Raw genomic sequence first — 23,433 nt, 5'->3', positions numbered from 1 at the left:
GTGGTCCAGAGACATTGAGGATGCCTCATTCCCGGCAGTGTTCAAGGCCAGGCTGGATGGGGCTCAGAGTAACCTGGTTGAGTGAAGGTGTTCCTGACGATGCCAGAGGGCTTGGAACAAGATGACCTTTGAGGTCCCTTCACATGCAAACCATTCTGAGTCTATGATATGTTATGGTGCAATTTACAATAAAGCAAAAAACACCTTCAGTGGTATATCAATAATTTATTGTTTTGCATAAGAAGGTAAGATCAGATTTCAGGTAGGACATCAACCAAGGACCTGATGGTGAATTCAAGTATAGAGTTTGGTACAATATTAAAAAATACTACCCTTTGTTTGACTACAGCAAACAGCTAGAACGCAATAAAAACATCTGGACTTGACTGTCAAAACATACATTTCTCTAAAAACCCACACAGCACAACTTCAATATGTGGAGTATTGGAAACATGTTTAGTTGTATTCCTTCCCAAATTCTTAGGAGTCAAAGGAACAATCCACCCCCCTGTTCCCCTCGGTATCCCAGAACAGTTCAGCACACAGGCTCAGCATCCATCATGATAAGCAGGCTCCTGTCCTGCTGAAACTGTATTTTTTCTGCCTAGACCTACTGTCATCTCTGCTTGCCTCATGGAGGGCTTTGATTTTTAATTTTTGAAGCTGAATAATGCAATAATGTCAATTTTTAAAGAGCAACTTATTAATGTAATTAAAAGCATTTCTGACTCGTCAAAGACTGTGCACGTTTTACTCTGTTGGTTGGACCTATGTTTCTGAGGTTCCCTTTCTTGTGCAGGTGTTACTATTGAGGAATCAGCTCCTGGCTCAGGGTCAGGGCAGGCAGCCATGGGCCTGGGAGGCTCCTGCCAGGATGTGCTGTGGATCAGAGGGTCAGTGTCTCTGGGAAGGCAGCAGAGCACCGCGCTGCTTACAGCTGCCCAGGACAGCAGAGCTGCGCACAAGAGCCTCACAGACCACACCAACCCAGGAATGGGAATCAAATTAACTTCAAAAAGACAGGAAAAACAGCCTGCAGGACAGCCAGAACTGTCTCTACCAGGGAGCCTGCAGATTATTCTAGCATCTACTTCACAAAGAGAAAAGCAGGTCCCTTATGCAAGTGTGACTGTACCCCAGTGTTCCAAGACGGCCCAGGTTAGAAGCAATGTTTATATTATTTTAGTGAGGATTAGAGCCCCTCCTGTTAGAATTGGCCAGATCCTGAGAGATGCTGAGTGTCCTCTCCATTTCAAGAGATGGTGAAGGCACTTGGCATCTCACAGGCAAAGGCACACTGACCTGCTGAATTCCGTATCTCCTGAAAAATAGTTTGATTTTCAGTAATTTAAAAAAAATAGAAAATGTTTTATCAACTCAGATAATCTCTATGCAATTAATTTAATCAACAAATTCCTATTTATGTTACAAAAAATGTTTAAGTCCACCAGGAAAATTGTGAAGTTTGACAGAAGTTACAGTAAAGCTGTTCAAGCAGAGCATGTATCCATACTGGGACTCAGTACATCTGTAACTCTTGCATAAACATTTCCAGACTCCCAGGGATTTTGCTGTTGTTCCTTGCATTTCACTTGCTTTGTAAGACTCTAAGCTAAATGCAATGGCCCACACATTAAATACACATTTAGAATAAAATTGCAAAACCTCATGGCTTTATCAGCATATGAACTGAAATAAAATATTTACATGGAATGTTGAGCTCCATTTACAAAGACTGTTTCCAATTACAGACTTAGTAATCTCTTTAATAAATGATCACATTGACAAATTTAAAAACTTAACATCCCTTTTCAACCCTTTCATAAATATATAAAGTTTCACTAAATTCTTTTTTCTTTAAACAAGAGAGCTATATTCTCTTTACAGATTAACATGAAATAATAGTTTCCTGTTTGAATGCCACAGATGGGATGATCTGAAGTCAGCAAGTTCCTATACACATTCTGTACTTACAAGACATATTCACAACACAACACACAGGTGTTACTTGGTCTTTACATCTGTAATCATTTCCTGCATATCAATAGTAAGTAAAGAAAAATACCAAATTATCTATATTAAAAATACATCCTCTAATATACATTTGATTACACTGACACATCAAATCTTACAACAGGGTTTCCAATTGTCTGACCAGTGACAAGGATGTTTCTTAGAGTGAACTCTACAGCATTAATTTATTTTTGAGTGGAGACAAAATACCTGTTACACTATTAAAAAGTATCATTACATACTCAACAATAAAAAGAATTAATCTCTTTCAACTGCTTCTCATATGTCCAAGGTTTCCTCACTCTTTGAAAATTTCGGATGGGAAAATTATTATAAAGTGGACCAAAAATATTTAAAATCAATTTAAAGGGAGGAAAAAAATTATTCTCTAGTTTGTTGCTATTCATATCCCTTTGCCACTGATTTTACAGAAGTTTAATCCCAAAGACTTTGAAGTTATATACACACTAACTCACATTTTTTCCTATTTAAATAATTATTCCCATGACTTTTCTTTGTTGTGCCACAGAGCATGCGTGAAAGTATTTTCAACCCATGTATGCTCACAGCTGAGTGTTTCACTATTAAGCCACTGAATGTATCTTTCTTTCCATGATTATGTAATTGCAAAGGAATACTTAAATCAGTCTGTACGTGTAAGACAAGGTTCACATCTAAAAAAGTAAAAACACATTGATACATAATTAAAACTATGGTGTCTTCCTCATAAAAACGTTGGTCACTTTTGCCTGTTTCAGTTCTCTCCAGCACTTAAAGGGCAATAGCTTCCAAGTGCTGATGTGCTCATTTATGGGAACAGTTATATTAAAACCACTGAAGTGCTGATCTACAGCATCAATTTGTATCTTCTGCAAACTCTGTGCTAAAAACACTCACCTTGGAAACACACAGATTATGATAAAGAGGTGTTTGGCAGTTTTGCTGTACTAGTATTAGCTCACTTTTACAGAGCACAGTAAATCTCTGGTTTAATCTGACTGTTCTACCCCAAACCGTGGGCAGCAGAATTGAAGACACAAGAAAACAAGACCAGTTCCAAGTGCATGAAGAGTATACCTGCTGCTCAGTAGAGTTAAAAACCCTCCCAAGAAAATGGCCATCGAGTAAAGCCTAACCATGCCCAAAGTTTAGATCCTGATACAACAGCAGAGGTTTTGTCTATTTAAAATGTTACTATGAGTGTAGCCAGCTGACAGGAACCCAGAAGGTCTCGGTCTCCAACCTGTCAAAAGTTGTTTTAAGCTCATTGTAAGCTGTAGCGAGGTCATCGTTGATTATCACCTTGTCAAAAAGGTGACCATACTGGCTCTCCATCACATGGGCAGATTTAATCATTTCGTGAAAATCTTCTTCCTAGTAAGAGCAGTGCAATAAAGATCAGGGCAGAGCCAGTCCATAGCAACGCTGCATAAACACTTTCAGTATTAAACATAGTCTAATTGCTTATTTCTTATCTCATTAGGAGATGGAAACTCTACTTTTAATTAAAAAAATAATAGACATTACCATTACAAGTGATCTCAGAGTATTCTGATGAGTTGACTCAGCTCAACAGGCAATTCTTTCATCTCTCCCTTTGTAGTGACACAATTAGTCACTGCACAGTAATTATGGAGACATTTTCTGTTAGCAGCACCAGTGGAAATGTTTCTAGCTGTTTACTTTGATGATACATTTAAAGTTTCATTATGCTAATCTCAGCTTGCTATTAGCACACCATGAATTACAGCACAGCCGTTTTTATTCTAAGAGCTATGTAGGAGTCATCATTCTATGCCTTGTTCGATCTGGCTTAGTGCATTTCTCTTCATGTTTGGGAAGGGAACAAATCTTACTAATTTGTTTAAATAACTTTGAGAGATGAAACCTGTCCTAATTAAGCAATGGCCTGAAGGTTGCTCTTGAGAACAAACTCCTCTTACTTTTTATACACCACAAACGAACATTTTCTTACAGAATTTAATTTCCAAACTATTTCAAAATGCACATTCTACACAGACACAGTCTGTGATTATATCTGTGACTCACTTTGAAACAAAACCTAAAAAATCTTAAGAAACACCTGAATAAGGAAAAATGATACACACTGTAAATATAGATAAACAATCTAATAATCAACTTTGCTGTAGATTCAATTAAAATATGATTTTATTATATTGCAAGGAAGCAAGTATGTTAATGTTGGGTAATCTAGATTTTTTTTCTGACTGTTGACAAAAAACAGCATTTGCTCCTTGCTTGGATAGCTCTTCTTCTTTCTTAAAATGTTCATTTTCCTGTAACATTTTAAAAACCCTCTATATTTCTCTTATCCACAAATATGGGCGTTTAATTAAAGTAGTGTTTACTTTTTCAATTGGTTCTTTATATTTGCATTTTCCTCTAAATTTAGACCCCTTAATACAGTTGATAAAACAAATACATTCTTATATTTGAACAGAAACTAAGGCCAGGTGCAATTTTTAAAAGGAAATCCACAGCATTATGTCTCATAAAGATGCTTGCACTGGAGGGGTTCTTTAATGACATTAAGTCAGAGGACCATGGGAACTGTAAATATCCATGAGCATATCAAACAATGAAAACACCACAGTAAATGTGTAATGTGAGAGAGGTTGAGAAACAGCAAGATGCTCCTGTAAGCCCTGACAAGTGCTGTCAATTAGAACCAGTGATCATCTTTATTTTCAAGGTAAACTGCTACAACAAAACTCTTACAGCTTCTCATGTTTTACCATGTCTAATTATACTTACTGTAAAGGGTTTTGCAGTTCCCTTATCATCTTTACTTGAAATAATCTTGGCATTTTTTCTGGTTTCTCTCAAACGGTCAAGTGATGGAGGTTTTATAAATATAACAAATGGTTTAAACTCGTATGTCCGCAAGTGTTTCACTGTCTGGGAAGAGAAAAGATTTTGATTAATTAGTTTATTTTGCACAATGGAATTTACTGTAATAAAAAGAAGCTCCCCATTGACCAGAATAAACACATAAAGCATTTCCAGGCAGGTATTTTTCATTTACTGCCATCCTGCTCTGCTGACCAGCATTGATTCATGTAGGGAGAAATTTTCAGAATGGCAAGAAAACCCTTACTCCAAGGGGGATCATTGGTCTTGATTTCCACACGGCTGCTGTTCCAAGCAGTCTGGCAAAGCTTGAGTTGTGCACACTAGCGCCACTGGCAGCAAGAGGATGGAGGGGAACAGCAGGTATTCAGGGGAGGAGGAAAAGTTCAGCCCATTTTAGCAAGAATAACCCCTTCTGTACCCATGAAAATTAGCAGAAAGGTGCCTGTGGCACTTGTTCACAAAACGGTCAATGACTTTTCAGTACTGTGTGCCCACCACAAAATTCTCTGCTGTTCATTTTTCCTGAGTGAACTATGTGTGGTGTTAGAGGCAGGTCTATGATTCAGTTGCACCCCGGGGTGGTAGGATGGATGGTCAGAAGCTTTCTATCCTCTCCACACTGCCACAGTCCACAGGAAAATGGAGAGTGGGAAAATGTTGGAGAGTGGGATCCCACAATGGTTCACAAGTTTGGGCCCCCAAGAGAATTTAGTGCTTTGCAGAAACACAGGGCTGTGTTGGACAGGCAATGGTCTCATCAGCTCCCCTCCTCCCCTGGCAATGCCTATGGCTTCCCCAGCCACTCCTCTGCCAGTGCAGCCCCTTCCCTGCCCCCAGGGCACAGCCCTGCGTCCCAAACTGCCCCAGGAGGTGCACACAAGCTGCCAGGGTTCAGAAGCCATACACAGGCCACCCTTTGAGAAGAGATGCTTTGGCTGGGTTTAAACAAACTAATTCAGCTCCTAGAAGCACTGTGGTTATTAGGAGCAAAAATTTCCCAATGGAGCTGTTCAGTGGGGTTGAAAGACAAGGTCAATGTAAGAAAAAAATGGTTTAGAGAGGAATATTCTTAACAATTATGCAGCCAACATCACATTTAGTGCATTCCTTGACTCATGTCCACCTGCCTGGAAACCCTTGGCATGAACAGTCTAGTTAAACATGTGAGATCGAGTTACTGGACTCAGTGATAATTCAAAACTATTCTGAAATTAAAATTTCAGAGACAATCTCTTGCCCAAACTATCAGAAAGATAAATGGAAATATAGGAGCATTCTGTAATTAAATCTTTGGTATTATGCTGCAGGCTTCCAATTCCCTTATTTACTGACTACATATTTATCTCCTTTCAGAGAGCCTTGCTGAGACAAAGGTAGCTAGCAAACCCACTCAACAGTCATTCAGTGTGGGATAAAGTACACCTTTCTAGAAATATTTTTGTCCCAGAATTCCAGTATGCAATATGGGGAAGTACAAGAGTTCAGAAGGCATGCTTACTTACATGAGGTTGCACATCCAACAAACAAACTTTGTTTTTAGCTAGAACTGATCGAACAGAGTCTAAACTTGTACCATAGTAGTTGTTCTTATACTCGCCATACTCGATAAACCTGTGGCAGAAGGTGAAAACAACTGGAATCATTTCCATTTTCTCCAGGAAAAAGCTTACCAGTTTGCTTTATAAGATTTAATTCAGGAGCAAAAATATTTTATTTTACATGAGAGTTCTACCATGTTTTATGAAGGAAATGCTGTCAAGTACTTCAGCATGTCAATTTTAAGAAATCTTCTACTTTACCGCTTTCAAATCAGTAACACCTGCTTGAATTACAGTTAAAGAGAAAAAGTACTGTAGTCCAACAGCCCACTAATGTTTTCCATCACCTCTTTTTCTGAACTAATGCAACGCAATAAAACAGTGGATAAGCTAAACAATAGAAACTACTGAAATTTCATTGCACACTACAGAATATCCAAATTCTCTGTCTCTGAAGAGGAGGAGTGATGATGGTGCTGGTGGAACCAAGGCGGCTGGTTATTTGCTATAAAAGTACAAGCATGATTTGCCAGAAAAGCAAAGCACAGTTTGAAGTTTCAATAAAACCCACAGCTTTGTGTCTAATACACTTTTGCCCTCTGAAACTGGGGCAGAATTTCAAGCTACAGAATTTTACAGGCTGCTGGAGAGCACGATGCTACCATTGTCTCTTCATTTTAGTCTACTTTCTGGAGGGTGCACAGGCAGGGGCTTCACTGTAGATCTCTACATTCAAAAGCAGAGGAAGTGCCTGGCCTGAAAGAGAGCAGAACTACACAAACATTGACCCAGGCACGTCTGCAGCACTTTTATAACCCCCCCTTCCCTAGAGCTGCAATGTTTTACTGCTGTTAAGATGCTCTATTAAAAGAATGCTCCCCCATCCTAAGCACCTATAATTTCAGTGTCTCCTTGAGGAGCTGAGGTACTGAAACTACTTGTAAGCTTAGAAACTCTTGTGTTTGCACATCCTGCTTTTTTTTCTGTGTTTTTCCCCCAGCTGCTTACATAACAAAATGTAATTTTAACACATCTTCAAATCACTGCAACTTATATCCACTTTGACTTATTACCTAAAATAACAACCAGTCTCATTTTATAATAAACCATTGTTTTAACCACAGTTCTAGTTAAAAAATCTCTTCAACGTACTTGTTATTCTGTACATCTGTCTCAAACAAGTGCTTGGAAATGAAAATGTATTCAACACCATCACTTTCTTGGCTTCTCCTTGGACGGGTAGTGTCTGCAGTTGCATCATATAAAAAAAAAAAAAAAAAAGGAAAATATGCACAAAACAATATAATGCAAACCAGTTCAGGAAAAACTGAAAAGCACAAACTCTTTGTGAAACACTAAGCATAGCATTTCCCTCACTTCTGAAGCTCATAATGCTGCTCTGGATCTGGTAGGCAGCACACAAGCACATGACAGGATTGAGTTATAAATGCATGCAGGAAAAGCAGGAAAAAACCTATTGGACAAGTATCAGATTATCATTTTTTATTAAGTAGTGGAAAAATCCAATAAAATGAGGACAGCTGAATAATAAAAGGAACAGCAGTCCATAACAATTACCCCAGCCTTGCCTCTTGTTAAACTTATTAGCATATGAGACCATAAAGGGAAACAAAGCACACCGTCCTGATTTATAAAATGTTATGTTCATTAACAACTCCTGTAGCTATGGTATGTGAAGCATGGTAATAAAAAAACTGAGTGTGAACTTTATGTTTTAGTGCTTTTCTTTGTCTGGTGATCAAAATACAATTCCAGTAGCCTTGCATTGTTTGCACTTCCTACTTTCCCCCAAGTAGGTATAAGTGTTTTGCTTACAATGAAACTTATTTGTGGGGTTGTCACTTATGATTAATGAACCCATGAAAACATCTTATTTTGAACAAGTTGAATACTACAGCATCATGTATTCTTCATCACATATGGACATACAAAACCTGCTTGCAGCAAGACAGTCTTTAATGCTATTTGATATATCACTCTTTTTAGGCTGACACAGTGAGGAACATTTCCAAGACAGGAATCCCAGCTCTCTCTCCAAGTCCTGACTTACTGAATTTCAGGGAGAGGGATTCCTTTACATGTTTGTTTTAACTTATAACCACACGTTTGGAAGAGAGAAGAGAGAAGGCAGCTTGATGAATACTGGCAACTTTTACAGAAATATTTTTGGGCAAATGATTGCATATACTTCAATGTGTTAAATATTTTGGGCACATGTAGCTTTTTTGTTGTTGTTGCTTTCAATGCCCAGTTGAAGCAAATACATGCAAAAAAATGACTTGCCAAACTAAATGCATTAATTTTTCTACTTAGCAAATTCATTCATATACATACACTTCACAGAATATCTGCTCTTGCAAAAAATCTGTGACAATTTGGGAGTTCTGAATTCCAAATTCAGAATGCTGGAGCCATATTTTTGAATGGTCCCTATAGAAGGTACAAGTAGAAAGCAAACCAAGAAATCAAAGTCTAAAATTATTGAGTTCTCCATATTAAAGAAAACCCAGTATTGTAGAAGTTAACAGAGCACAATATTCCTCAATTTTATAAAAATCACACTATTTGGTCTGAAAGGAGAAAGAGGAAAAAACACTCCCAAATCAACTTTTCTAAAGCTAATCAAAGGAATTTAATGAATTTATTAACTGGATTAAACTGTTTATCATCAATCTTCATTTTTCAGCCTAACAGATAAAGGCCAGTTTGCTGAATGCAAGCATTGGTAACAGAGTACATGTCAGTCCTTTACAGCCAAATCCAGGGTGTTCTTCAGCTGAGTTTCATTTACTAAACCTCACTGACATCAATCATGCTAAACTTGTACTGAAAGTGTACTGCAATGCCTCTGAGCCAAAAAGCTCTATCAGTTTAATCAACGGTATTTTATATATAACTGCACCAGCACTTTTAAAAATTAGAAAAGTAATTTGGATGCCAAGCATGCATTTAGAAACGCAAATTTGAAAGTACCTTAAAGGTAATGCAATAATAAAGGCTAATAATACAAGTATATCATTAGAGAATAGAAGTGCATTTTTACTTACGTGGCACTGTTACCCCATAGTGCTGGGTGTCACTGATTAGCAATTTCCGTTTAAGTTCATTCAGTCCAACCCCTACAGGACCTGAAAGAAAAAACTGTCTTGTTTCCCAAAAGCCAGTTGTCTCTTGTATTCAGGTGCAAGTATGCTCCAAGATAAGATTACATAGCCTACAGTTGCCTTTTAACATTACTGCCTTTTAATCGGTGATTTGGAAACGCCCATGGTTCCAGCCTCTCTGAGAATATACAGAGCTGACAAATTTCAGGGGATGCAGTTGGCAGTTACTCTGTTCTGATTTTACTACTGAGGAACTATCAGTGAAAAAAAGTCGCCAGCAAAGCTGGTTTCCTTTTCTGCAGCAACTACCCTCAGCATGCACCACCTCCATCTCAGCCCTACTACAAACCCCTGCACCCTAACCTGCAGCTTTCCAAAACAAAAACTGGTTTGGCTGTTTATTTTGCCAGAATACCCCCAACTTGCAGATTAGAGGACCCCAGCTGGCATGTGCAAAGTACCCCCAAAGCCTCTGCACTTTGTGTGTCAGCACAGCTCACTCCTTCCTGCTGCTGCATCCCTTGCCTGCACCAGATGCCCCTGGGGACAATCGCTTCCACCTTCTCATGCCCTGGGAACACTGCTTCTTCCAGCCCCTGCTGCAGGCAGGAACACTGCCCAGCTCCTGGCTGCCTGCAGCTGTCACCGTCCACCTTTCAACAGTGTGAGGGTGGCATCGCATGGAGAGAGGAAGGAAGGGCAGCACTTGCCAGGTCACAACCCATTTGGGATGTTTGGGTTTCTTTCTTTGTTGTTGAATTTCTTTTAAACTGTGCTTGTCTCCTGCCTGCTGTCTGAACGGGTCCAAAGCAAATGTTTCCTTCTTCATGCGACTGCCAAAGAGAGACCACTCTTGGAAAGAGGATGGCAGGAAGAAACAAAGACTGCATGGAATTTTTTTGACCCGTCTCCTCCACCTCCACTTGAGTAGTGCTGTACTAGAAGCCACTGAGCAAGACGTTCCTCTTGGCTTTTGAGCTGCCCCTAATTCTTAGCTGTTTGCCAGTGGTGCCTTAGGTCTCTGTGAGGGCACTCTGTCCTGTGAGGTCTCAAAGGCTCCACAGGCACTCGCTGCCTGTCCCCAAAAGCCCTTTATGCAGGGCTCCAGCCTGCCTGCCCACTTTGGTGACAGGGCCATGGTGCTGTGTGTGAAGGGAGCTCAGCTCTGCATGTTGTCATGTTTCTGACAGTGGAGGGCCTTCACTTCTACAGAGCCAGGTCAACAGCAGAAGGCAAAGGGAATGAGTCATTGGAACCATATCCCAAATAATGCAAGGATAATACCTGTGGTTTTAAGGAAAATTCCTGCACATCTAGTAAAAGTGACACATTTATATATGGAGTGCTTCTTAACAAAGACATTTTAAATACTGTAAATACTAAACCTAATAAACGTATCAATGAAATGGTGTTGTAACCACTACTTACTAGTCGTGTTCTTTCAATTAGACTGGACTAGAGTCCAAAAAAAGACTCATGCTTCAGTACCTTCAGGTGCCTATTGTAAAATGACCATAGACCCTGTCTGGAGTTGAAACACATAATGATGAAAAGCATGTTCTTGCTACCTTGCTGCTACTCCCAGACTATGGTCCTACTGTAAAATCTTAAAGAATTTCTACGTTTAAAGTTTCTATGTGTTCACATCAGTTAAACACACAACTATATTTCAAGTTCCATCTCTGACCTTCTTGTAAATTAATCTATCAGTATGTATAAATGTATATTTAATATGGTGTACAGCAGCCTCTACTGGTGCATGTCTGCAGAAGACAGCAATGTTATGTAGATAATAGCATTACTTTTGTTATAATTTAACTTTTCTTTCCTTTTTATAATAGCTTAGCTATTTAAGGCAAATATGGAGGAAAAGTAATGGCAACTCTTAATACGTCCTAGCAAAGAAAACCAAACCAAATGGAATTCAGTTTTTAAAAATCACTCTATTACATTTAAGCAAAAAATCTTTCCCATCAAATCCACACAAGTATTATTTCCTTAGTCTATATGCTGTCAAAACAACAGTATGCTTTTAGCTCTATTTATATATATAAAGAGTCCAGGCTTCACTTCCTGCGACACATGCTTTGGAAACTTAGCTTAACTGTTTCCAGACCACAACTTCACTACTACTGTCTCCCCTTCCAGATTAACATTTAAAAATCTTCTTTAAATTAACTACTGAACGGTGCAGATTCTTCTTTTTCAGTGCTGTCTTCACAGAGTTCTCATAACTGTAGCATATGGACACCGAAGGCTGATTCCAGCTCAGCAAACTCATCCATTATGTGGATTTTTATACTACCTCTCCCAAGTGTAATATACAGTTCCCTTCTAAATATTCATTTCATTTTGATGCAGCAGAGAAAGATGTCAGTTTCTAATAGTTATGAATCTGAACACAATTTGAACTCAAAAGATAATAAAGTGTCAGGATTTTAAAGGATAATCCTGATTCTTATGGTCAAATATAAGGCATGCATGATCCATGTCTGTAGTGTAGTTTTGGTTTACTATAAATCAGCCCAGGCAGCAATATTTACAGTTATGCTGACAGATTTAGAGATACTTTGCTTACTTTTTAAAGGAACATTTGTGCTGCTTGCTGTTGCATGTTAATGGTTATGTTAATGGTCAAATCCTGCACAAGTGACTGCAGTGAGTACCTCACTTTTTAAAGAGACATCTGCAGAATTAAACTACCAATCATTAAAACTTTCACTAAATTTTGTACCTATCAGACACATCTGAAGAAAACTGAAAAAACTGTTAAGTTTAGGTCTTGGGAGGGTTAAGCCTACCAGCCATTCTGCACCCATAGACACATAATGAGCTCCTAGTAGTCTTTTGGAAAGAAAAGGAAAGTGGTCTTTCAGAACAGATTTTGTGAGCTAGATGACAATATCCCTGCTGGGATCACAAGAACCCAGTAGGAGACATGCCTTGAGAGAGGCTCTGTGGCTCAGTTCCTAGTACACTATAATGCAATGATTGCACATGCATGTCTGACTGCAGCTCAGTGTGGTAGAAAAGGAGAACCTCATTACTTTGTGTGTCAGTACAGTTTAACAGTCAGTGGGAGGGTACTTCAAGATTTGCAGTTCACTGAAGCAGGATCAGTGAGTTCATATTGGTGTTCTCAAGGGCAAGGCTAGGCACTGTGTTATATCCTATATATTTGTTCCTGAACCTTGCTGACCTTCCCTGGCCTTCAACCAGGAAGTTTTAATGCAAATAGCAATTATAGGTCTCTTTCTTCATTGTCCAGTTAGTTTACTGGAAGTAATATGGACGTGGTAGGCCATTTTCCTGCATTTCTGCTGTAGATCAATTAAAACTCTGCAAGCCACTACTGAACATGTTAAAGGTAAGTCAGGAGACGTGGAGAGTTAAAAGGCCCCTTCATTTCATCCTCCTTTGCTCTGAAATAGACCTAGCCTCATCATAACTCCTTCGTGATAAAACCAGAGACAATAGATTAAAAAAAAAAAAAAATCTAAGCAATAAAACAAATAGAAAGCTTTTCCAGTTCCAGATTACTTTTCTTTGCAGTAGTGACCAGAAGTACATATTCTTACCTATCTTGTCAATACTGGGAAGTATTGACAGCCTCATTCAGAGACAGAGGCTTTTCTGATCATGTTAGACATCAATAACAACTTCTCCTTTATGGTTACACACCTCTGGTCCTTGCTTCCACCACTGCCACTTTGGACAGAGGCATCAGCATGGGTGACCACAGCACCTGAAAGGCTCTGCACACCTCTGGGGATCACGCTGCCTGCAGAGAACAGTGTGTGTTCTGGGGAACAAGTGTTCATGGTTTGCTACCGATAACTTTGCTTTATTCTGTCCCTTCAGAAAGCTCTGAGTTAGCTGAAACTATGCCAGATAAAGTTATTGCATGTAGCACATTCATTCTAACTCTTAGGAAACAAAATTTATGCTACTCTGTCTCTTAAAATTAACTACAGCAGAAGACTTTGTGAGCAGGACTTTTCCCTCATTAATACAAATTAAAATTGTAGTGTCTAAATAATACATGTCACATTAGAATATTCTACTTTTATCTGATAGGGCTGTGGGGTATGTAACACTTAGGATGCAGGCAATATTTGTGATGAAAGACTTTATGGATTTCTTGGCAGTTTGGGAACAGTAAGTTACTAGAAGCAGACTGGTGATGTAATATTGGATAGTTTTCTTTTTAGCAGACTCATCACAATCCTAACAATTAAAAGAGCACAGAAATGTCTGTATCTTTACTGCTTCAGATGATGTTATTTAACCCCAAGGATTTGCAGGGCTTTATTAATGAACTTACATTTTCAGACAAGGTCAAATCTTGATAAACTGGTACACTGAACTGACCCTGAGAGTAGTGTGTATCACACAACAGGGCACTGAAATTACTGTGTGTGCAATTTGTGTTCTTTAAATTAAACTAGACCAATTCAAAAAGAAGTGTAGTTTGTTTCAAAGCTGTTAAACTCCCTCCCCCTAAAAAAAGGCAAAACCAAACCTAAATGTCCCCTTTTAAACAGTAAATTTATATTTAGACCTAGCATAACACAACAGCCATCTAGTGAAGATGTCTGCACCAATTATAGCTATAAATTAATTATATGTCCCTTTCTTTCCTGGTACTACTACACAAATTATATTCAATGTATTATATGGAATGCTGCTACTGGCACACAAAAAGCTTTTAAAATGTGTTCACTTTGACTATACCTGTATTGCTTAGCTCTGCTAGTTTTTCCACATTTTGCCCAAGACATTTTTATGGTATTGGCCAGACTTAAGCTGCTCTTAATATCCAGAGAAAAAACATTAGAATTACTGAAGTCCGCAATAAATTTCTGAATTGCTTTTGTTACTGAAAAAGCACTCTTTCTTCATTTGATTTATTACAACAAAAATCAGATGGAATCTCTAGGCATTCCTTAGATCAGACATATGCAATTTGTTATAAAAAGTCTACTTATCACACTTTTTCACTACACTCTGTTGATGTAACTGTAAAATCAACTCAACCATGTTATTACTTGTTGTATATAACCCACAATCTCACAGTGATCACACTAGTAGGTGGCTGATTTTTAGTGCTGGAGAGTGACAAAACTGTTTATTAAAAACTCAATTTAATGTTCCCTTGGATATGAGCAATATAAAAACACAGCTACTCGACAGCTCCTAACAGTCTCTGACAGAGGGTCATATTTCTCTGCTCTGCTGCTTTCAGAACGGAGGAAATTTTACTAATGAAGCATTAGCCTATGTGGTACTGCCAAGGAAATAATAATCAATGAGACATTACTCACTCATAGCGATGGTTACTCATTGGTACTCCAACTGTTACCTTTCAAAAGCTTAAGAAAATGCACTTTCTCTCTTTTTGGGAGACTGAAGCAATGCATTTTGATAATATAATAAATGCTGTGAGGAAGCCATGGCAGTGACAGATTATAGAAGAACAGAAAGCTGACTAAGGATAATATGTTGAGTCTTCAGCAGTTATGCTTAAATTAATTCTTGGCCTACAGAGGTCCATCTTGCATCCACCTTACTTACTACTTGTCCATTTACTTTTTCTAACACAGTAGGTGGTTTTGTTTCTTTCCACTTTTATTGTCTGTCTTCATTTAACTCAGGTATTTATCTTGTTCTTTTATTTTTCACATGGAACTATTTATTGATCTCTAAGAGTGGAATATCAACATAATTCTTTTGAATTTTAGGAGAGCTTGACTACTGCATTCAGACTTGTAACCATGGTAGCTGTATTTTACTGTCATCTCCCCTTGGTTTAGGAAAGCTTTGAACACAACCTCCTAAAGCATGCTTATATGCAAGCTGGGGCATCCTGTCTAGAAAGGTGGACTGCTAGACAGGTGAAAAACTGGAGCATGTTCAAAGGGAAGGGGTTATTGATCTGTGCTCTATGACTCATTATAAGGGGAGTTCCCTGTGACATACCCTGTTTCACATCTGTACCCATGACACACAGTGGGCTCTTACGAAGCTTGCCCATGGCAAGATGGGTGATACAAGTGACTTGCTCAAGGGCAGGGCTTCCACCCAGAGACCTCCAGGCACAGGCTGGCAGAACTCAGTGAAATTTGATGAGGACCAAGTTCTGCATTACAGGCTGGGGACTGACTGGCTGGATGACAAGGAGCTTGGGGTTCAGGTGGCCAGAGCTAAGCCTGAGTCCCCAGTGCTCGCTAGTAACAATGAAGAGTAACAAGAGACTGGGCTGTATCAACAAGAGCCTGGCCCATAGAGGGGAATGATTCTTCCCCTTCACTCAGCACTTGTCAGTCCCTTGAGAGGAACACTCTGTCCACAACAAGCCTTGCACTAAAATACTGTTGATAAACTGGATCAAAGACATCAGAGGGCCTTGAAGACTGTCAGGAGCTGAAGCACATGACAGCACAAGACTGAGGGAATTGGGCTTGCCTACCCTGGGGAAGAAATGCCTTCAGGGGACGCACCAGCACTCTTCTGACACTCACTGAAAAGATGGAGGTCACCTCTTTACTGAGGTGTGAGGTAAGACAGAGAATACATGATGGGAAGACAGATTTGCAAAGTTGTTGCCATGAGCAACCTGCTCAGAACCTGGTGTTAATCTTGCTCAGTGTGAGGCTGGACCAGATGAACTCCTGAGATCCCTTCCAATCTAAATGACTTTCTGGTAAGCATTGTGCTAATCAGCAGCTCTGTTTTACTAGGTTAAAAAAAAAAAAAAAAAAAAAAAAAAAAAGGGAACAACTTACCAACCAAAACAACAAGCCTGTATTTATCATTAGGTTGTCGTCTATATTTTGCAACTTCTTCATAGGTTGGGATATCTGCTGTATCATACTGATCACTCTTCTTGCACTCATACATGGACTTGTTTGTTTTTTTATCTTTTCTGCTAAGACGAAAGCTTCTTCTAAAACCAGCTGCAGTAAGAACAGGGTTTTTTTTAAAGTAAGAAAATAAGTCTTTTTAAAACATTTGAAAACAGTCTCTTCCAAGCATTCAAGGATTGGAGCATGGAATAAAAAGGGCATTATACATTTAATAACTCAGGTCATTAGAATGACATTTCCAGTGTTTTTAAACTGTATCAGGTACCTATTTACACTGCAAAATTAAGATTACCAATAAAATCATAACCTTTTCAACAACAAAGTGCAAAATATAATTGCAATAAATTGCTAATATATTTAGATTATTAGACAATTTGAGTATCTTATAAATTGATATATATACACAAGGAAATTAATGCAAGCTGGAGTCTCATACCAGGTCTATTGCATGTCTATTAAATCACCATGGCACACAGATATCAAATACAACATAGGATAGAAACACATCTGGTGGTTGAAAGGGTTAATGCGAATTAACTCCTTGAACAATTCTGTTGCGCTTTGCTCCATGCTGATACTGTATTAAAAAAATTGCATTAAACCTTTCCTAAGTATGTTTAATAGTCAATTCAAGTACTCATAGTTAAATTACAAAATACTAGAAACATCTTAGAAAATACAGTACACATATTATGAAATTTGAAGATCTATATTTAAAATTGGATCAACTATGTGATATCTATTGTGCCTTCTAGAGAAGACTTGAAATTTCACATAGCTTTTAAGCATTCTCAAAGGAGAAAATTATAAGCATTTGCAAGCAGAACAGCACAAAAAAGTCATTTTATACTACATATTAAAAACTAATTTATTCCTCTGTTAATGATTACCTTAGAGTTTTTCCAATAAACCCTTTATATTGCATTACATTAAAACTTTACTGGTATCTCTACAACACCACTTTTGTTCTATAAGGAAGTATAGGAAAGACTGTGAAGACTGCAAAGCTTATTTCACTATCTGGTGGTAGTAGAGTAAAACACCAGTTATACTTTAAATATTGGAAAAGTTGTTGGCTTTTTTTCCCCAGAACACTCCATTGGAGAGTAAACATGTAAACTTTTGGTAACCCTAGATTTTCATCACAATGTTTTCATATTCTTATAATAGCACTTATGTTTAGGTGTTTGAGAAGTAATCATATTACAATTTCTTCTTCAAAGATAGTATCATGCAAGTTCAAGACTCAGTTCTGCAAATATTTAGCACCAGATCTGAAGAGAAATGCTACAAGGCTTAATATAGGTGTAGCATTTTGCACACATACAGTTTCATTGAGCATAAATCATCATAGAATCTGGACCACAGAGGATGTTAACCAAGTTATTTAACTGATGTGAGCCCCTACACCTATGAGAATCTACAACACAAGCATACACACAAAAGCGGAAGAAAAATTTCTTTGAGAATACCATGATGTCAACCCATTTACACTCAAAATACAAGTAAGTAAACCGAAAATCTATGACAAAGGAGAAGAGCTAGCATCTACAGAAAGGGCAGATGATATTTTTAAGAAGACGGTATAGTCTAGACTAAGTAGAAGGTGGGCTGGCATAGAAAAGAGATCAAAATATGAGATATAAAAACATAATGAAATAGATTGGGTTATGCTATTTTATTATTTAAATAACACTAACATTGAAGTGACTGCAGTCAGAAATAGGAATGCTGTACGGGAGAGCTTACACACCCAGAAGAGGGCCTGGGAGACCTTGCACTATGGTGAAGTCCATCACAACACAAGGATGTTCTCTTGATCATAACTATGCCTAAGTGTATAGACAGCTATATAAAGAAAGATTAAAAGCAGCTTTAGCAATACAGACTACAGACACATGAAGTGAGTTACAAGTTTCCTGAGGCCTCATCTAAAATGCTCCTGATTAAAAAAATCCAAAATTCAACAAAAAAGGTTGCCCAAACCCCCCAAAATTATTCTGTTTGTTGCATTTTTTTTCTTTACAATCATTTTATTATTATTATTCTTTACAATCATCTCTATTTAAAAAATAGAGAAAAAATAAAGAATAATTCTTCACCATTGACTGCTAAATGGTTTCCAAATTAAGAGCTTTATTACAAGACCAAGAATCCATGTATCTGGAAAAGGTAAAAAGGATAATGATCAAATGAAGCTACATCAATGGTCTCCATTCCAGTTTGGTGTTGACCTTACAATTAACAACAGCTCTGTGCCCTTGATCAGCTGTCTCAAAATGCCATTAGAACAGATTCTCAACCTCCACTTAAATGGTGAACTGTGAAATCTTTAGGAAAAATACTTCTTCTGCAAAATCTTGCTATCAATTCAATCCCTTCCTTTCAGTTTTGATAAGAACATTTGTAACTTGTTCCTCTTTTCTCCAACTAATTTATTCAAATCTCATTAGCAAACTATCAGTAGATTATTTAAGAATTTTAATTTCTTTCACTCCTTGAAAAAGGAGAAAATGTTTCATCTCTGTCTTCAGGCTGATTTATCCTGTGTCACTTTTACAGGCTCCATAGAAAACATAACAAAGATTCAGGTGACATGATTCCACTGCTAACATATATTTTCTTGAATAAAATATTTGATATTTCTTCCACTGAAACTCATTGGTAAAATGAAAATAGCAATATTGTCCTGTAGATTAAGAAAGCTCAACAAGAAGTTCAACCAGAACTTAGACATTACAGAAAATAAAATATATTAAGTAAAAAAAACAAACATGAGAAAAAGATAGAAACCAGAGTAAGGCTGACTTCTTTGCAGTGTGCTGGGAAGATGCTCTGTAAAACTACTGACTATTGAAAGTTTGTGATATGCTGTTTGCTTTGCTACTTTATGACGATTGTCAATTTAAAAGTTTTTTTAACTGTTCCTCAAAGTCCATCTTAATAGTCCCATACAGAATCCCAAGAAAGTCTGCTTTAAAAATAGCATTCAAACCCAAGGAAAACATACAGCTCCAAGAGGAAGGATGAGAATGTTTCAAATATATCCAACACTTTCATGATACCACTGCTGCATTCCTGAATGCATTTTCATTCTTTATCACTCATCAGCTGCCATTATATGTCCTCTCATATATGGCTTAACTTTTCTGTGACCTAGAAACTGTTTTATAGAAATGCTAATAAATATTTTCTATTGAATGTCTGCATTTGTAATTGCATTTTATGTTGGGAACTATGACTGCACAAAAATATTAAGCTGAACTGAAACAATATCGTACTTTTAAGGAATAAAAACATTTATGAAAAGGTAAAAAATATTCTACTAACGTTTACATATTTTATAGTTCTGAAAACCTGAAAACCTGAAAACCAAACTTCATATATTTAAATTAACAGTAGAACATCATTAAAATATAGTGACCATTACTACAGAGAACCAAACCCAATACTAATATGCAATAGAAAAGGTTTCTATAAAATTATTTAGGTTAAAAGTAAATTTCTATAAATAACAGAAGGAAAATGTATTGCTTGCCTAGAATATTTGATAATATAAACCTTGATGAATATGAAAGGAGCTGCAGGCTACACTGTCTGTGGAATATGAATATCAGCAGAGATTAACCTTAGTTGCCAAGCATGCAGACTATAAAATAAAATGGGAAAATTCTGTCACTAAAGCGACATAATCTCCTGAACACTGAGAAGCTTACACCAGCTCACTGGTTACAACTACATGACTAGAAGCTTACTGAACATGCAAACCCATAAACTACTGCTGGAATGTAAGAGAATTGGTGAAATAAGAGCAGGCTCTGGGAAGAAAATATTAAGAACAAATGTTCTGAAACTACAGATGTCTTCAAGACTTGTATTTCTCAATATGAAATAAAAATAAAAAATTATTACTAATAAACCTAATTAAGGCCCAACAATCAAAGAGAAATCACTTAAGATCTCTAAGAATGAAAAGAACACCTTAGCAAAGAAGTTTGATTTTTTTTTACCATTAGCAGTATGCATTTCATCCTCACAGAACAACATCCTTACACTTACACAAAGAAATCCACTGGGGCCTCACCAGAAATCCTAACTGAAAACAGGCAATGTGTGAACCTGCCTGCCTTGCAATATTTTAAAAGGATGATGATGTAAATAGCTGTGCTTATTTATGTTTAATGACAGAATTATGATGAAGTAGAATGCAACTATGTTGTATAAATTTCAGTCCAAATATACTAATAAAACCAGAAAGTTAATTTCTCAAATTCATACAGACTACACTAACAGGAAATAACAAAATATAAATTCATGCATGCTTCATAAATTCACAAGTAAGACTTCAAAATGCTATAAAGCCCTTACATAGGCTTTTGCTAATTTTCATTCATTAAAATAAGTGCTTAAGTATGTGTTTAAATTACATATGTTCTTCACTGAATTTAATTTTGTCCTAGAGTGAACAACTTCTATTTAATTGTAAATGCATTTAGGAGCACCCTTTGTATTCACATTACTGACAAAAGTAAGTTTGATACCATGGCCACTATCTAGGTTTGTATGAACATAATTTATTTACTAGATATTTATGGATATTCCCCCAGCCCCCCTCCCCCAAATACTGGTGGGTTTTTTTACACTGGCTCATATACTGAGGATTTCTATTGTAACACAGGAACTGCACAAACACAGAGCAGACTTCTTACTCTGTTTGTTTCTGGACTGATTCCCAGCTTGCACATTTAGACAGGGTTAATAAAAATTTAGATTATGTCTGGCTTTTAAAGATGAAATTGAGAATAGTAAACAGATGATATTCATCTATATTTACTGTATGTTCATAAAGGTTCAAGCAATGTAACCAGAATTTAAGCTTGGCAAAGGCAAGCTCCTAACATTTTCCTCAGCAATTCCTCAGGAAATTACAGCAGAAACATACGATACCATACTGTGGCTTAAATATTAGAATTTGGTGGAAAATCATTAAATTTATCTGAGTCACTTTAGAGGAGAGGGTTCAAATTAATAGCAGTATAGCCTTGGATATAAAAGATTTGACCCCAAATGGTTAAGACACTCTGCCTTCCTGTGCTCTTCATGACCACCTTGTATGTGTCTGAAGTACATATCCTTTCAGAGAGGGTTGGGTGTTCAGATAGTAATCTGGTTCATGGATTGAAACACCACAGACATACATATGGTTTTTGAAATAAGGAGACACTGGAGTGCATGAGGCACTTTGAATTATAAATCGCTGTGTCCTGTTACTGCATGCCAGAGAATGGTAACATCAACTTTCAAAAGCCTACCTGCATGTTCGTAAGATAGGAAAATTTTAAACAAATGATTCTTAGTGATGGGTTCCAAGGAACCTCTAATTTCTAAATCAAAAAGCTATTTATTCACAGTCAGTGAATATACTTGTGTTCTTACCCCAAAGCTGTTGCTAACATTAGTTTTTCTGCTTCTGACTCTCCCCTCTGACATCTATTCTAAAACCACACACCTACCCTGAGATGGCTGAAGGTACCACCTCTGGACTGCTGACAACATTCCACTACATGGAAGCTCTCAAGAAAGAAACCATTGCCTGAACTGTACTTAGCAATTCTGAATAATTTTGTAAAGTTTTGCCTATGTAAACGACAACCCATCTTGATTTTTTGTCCTTTGTTTCTGGGAAAACAGTAGCTTCTTCCTCAAGACACCTCCTTCCTAAGATGGGCATGTCTTTTTGGTAACTATGGACCAAAACGTTTCAGCAAAAAAGGCTACAGTACATAGAGAAGGTGGATTCTGTTTTGCCACCTTCATTCCCAAATAAAGCAGCAGCCCACTAAGATCTGATTGTAAAATCATGATAGTCTCAATCTAAGAATTCATGCAGTACATATTTACATACAGAAAGTAAAGAAAAGAAGGGGTGGTGCAATTCCTGTTTCAAAGAAATTATTTGATAAGGAAAATGAGTTTCATCTGGGATCACATCCAAATTGTCATGTTCCAAACATACCCAATATTTCAATACAATTACAATTCAGCATTAACTTAGCTGATTACTTAACAAAGGTAAGAAGTGTATTTTCAGCACGATCAGATAATCATAAGTTTCACAAGCACAGGATGGAATTATACCACACTTAGGTTTTGTAAAAAGGTCAGAGTTCTTTCAATTATATACTTTGTGTATACCTGATGTAGTTTATATACCACATTTAGAATCATTAAAACGCAATGTGAAAGCAACTCCAATTTACAGTATTGGTCTAGGATGTTTCAGTGAGCCCACTGGCTTGGAAATACTAAAGTACTTGGACGAGTTTCTCCCCACTCCTTTTGTCGCAGGAGGATGAAAGTCTTGGGAAAAGGGCTGGTTGCCACAAAATCTCCAGCCAGCCTTCAGCTGGCAGGAATTCTGGACAGTTTCAACTAAAATATTATTACACAGGTTTCAAAATGGCACAAATAAAGAAGTTGAAACATATCATGGAACATTCACCTTTTTTAAATGTTACTTTTGTTTGAAATTTGGAATCTTGAAAATGAAGCCAAATGACTCTTGCCCCTCCTCTTCCCCGTTCTCCACAATGATACACTGAGCTCAGACTAGCCTTAAAACTAAATTTAAGCTACTGAGTTATTATGGCTGATATTTTGTAATGTGGAAAAAGAACTGGTGCCTGCAAATTTGCTCTGTATTCTCACTGAATACTCCCAAAATGGTTAAATAGACATGTACAAAGAAAAAATGCGTAAACAAAACTTGAATAAAACCTTGAGAGTGTCTTTAAATAATTACTCAAATTTTTCATGCTAGAGTAACCTTTTTGTTTCATTAAACACATAGCTTGCTTTATGTACTTCAAAAATTTTGACTGAAATCAAACCAGCATTTTAGTATGTTTAACCAGTTAAAGGCATACACTACATAAACCCTTTATGTCAAATCCAATGAGCCATGTTTAAAACCTTAATATGCATGCATTTGTCATGCAGAGTAAGGACACTGGTATG

The 23,433-nt window shown here is 37.3% G+C and overlaps 1 protein-coding gene across 2 annotated transcripts in view; it reads right to left on the bottom strand.

Moving 5' to 3' along the window:
* Positions 1–226: 226 nt before the first annotated feature.
* The window catches only part of MPP7 (MAGUK p55 scaffold protein 7), a 148,117-nt gene continuing 124,910 nt past the window's right edge, over positions 227–23,433 (bottom strand). For both annotated transcript variants that reach the window (XM_083878449.1, XM_083878450.1), the window contains 6 exons: positions 16,336–16,506; positions 9,494–9,574; positions 7,578–7,671; positions 6,390–6,498; positions 4,789–4,932; positions 227–3,387 (listed from right to left, as the gene is read on the bottom strand). In XM_083878449.1, the coding sequence (XP_083734575.1) occupies positions 3,208–3,387; positions 4,789–4,932; positions 6,390–6,498; positions 7,578–7,671; positions 9,494–9,574; positions 16,336–16,506 (779 nt within the window). In that variant the 3' untranslated portion in view covers positions 227–3,207. The remainder of the gene's footprint in view (positions 3,388–4,788; positions 4,933–6,389; positions 6,499–7,577; positions 7,672–9,493; positions 9,575–16,335; positions 16,507–23,433) is intronic.

This window comes from Zosterops lateralis (genome assembly GCF_965231275.1).
Source record: "Zosterops lateralis genome assembly, chromosome: 1".
Lineage (NCBI taxonomy): Eukaryota > Metazoa > Chordata > Aves > Passeriformes > Zosteropidae > Zosterops > Zosterops lateralis.
The sequence above is the reverse complement of the archived record's forward strand: the minus strand, read 5'-3'. Positions and strand labels throughout refer to the sequence as shown.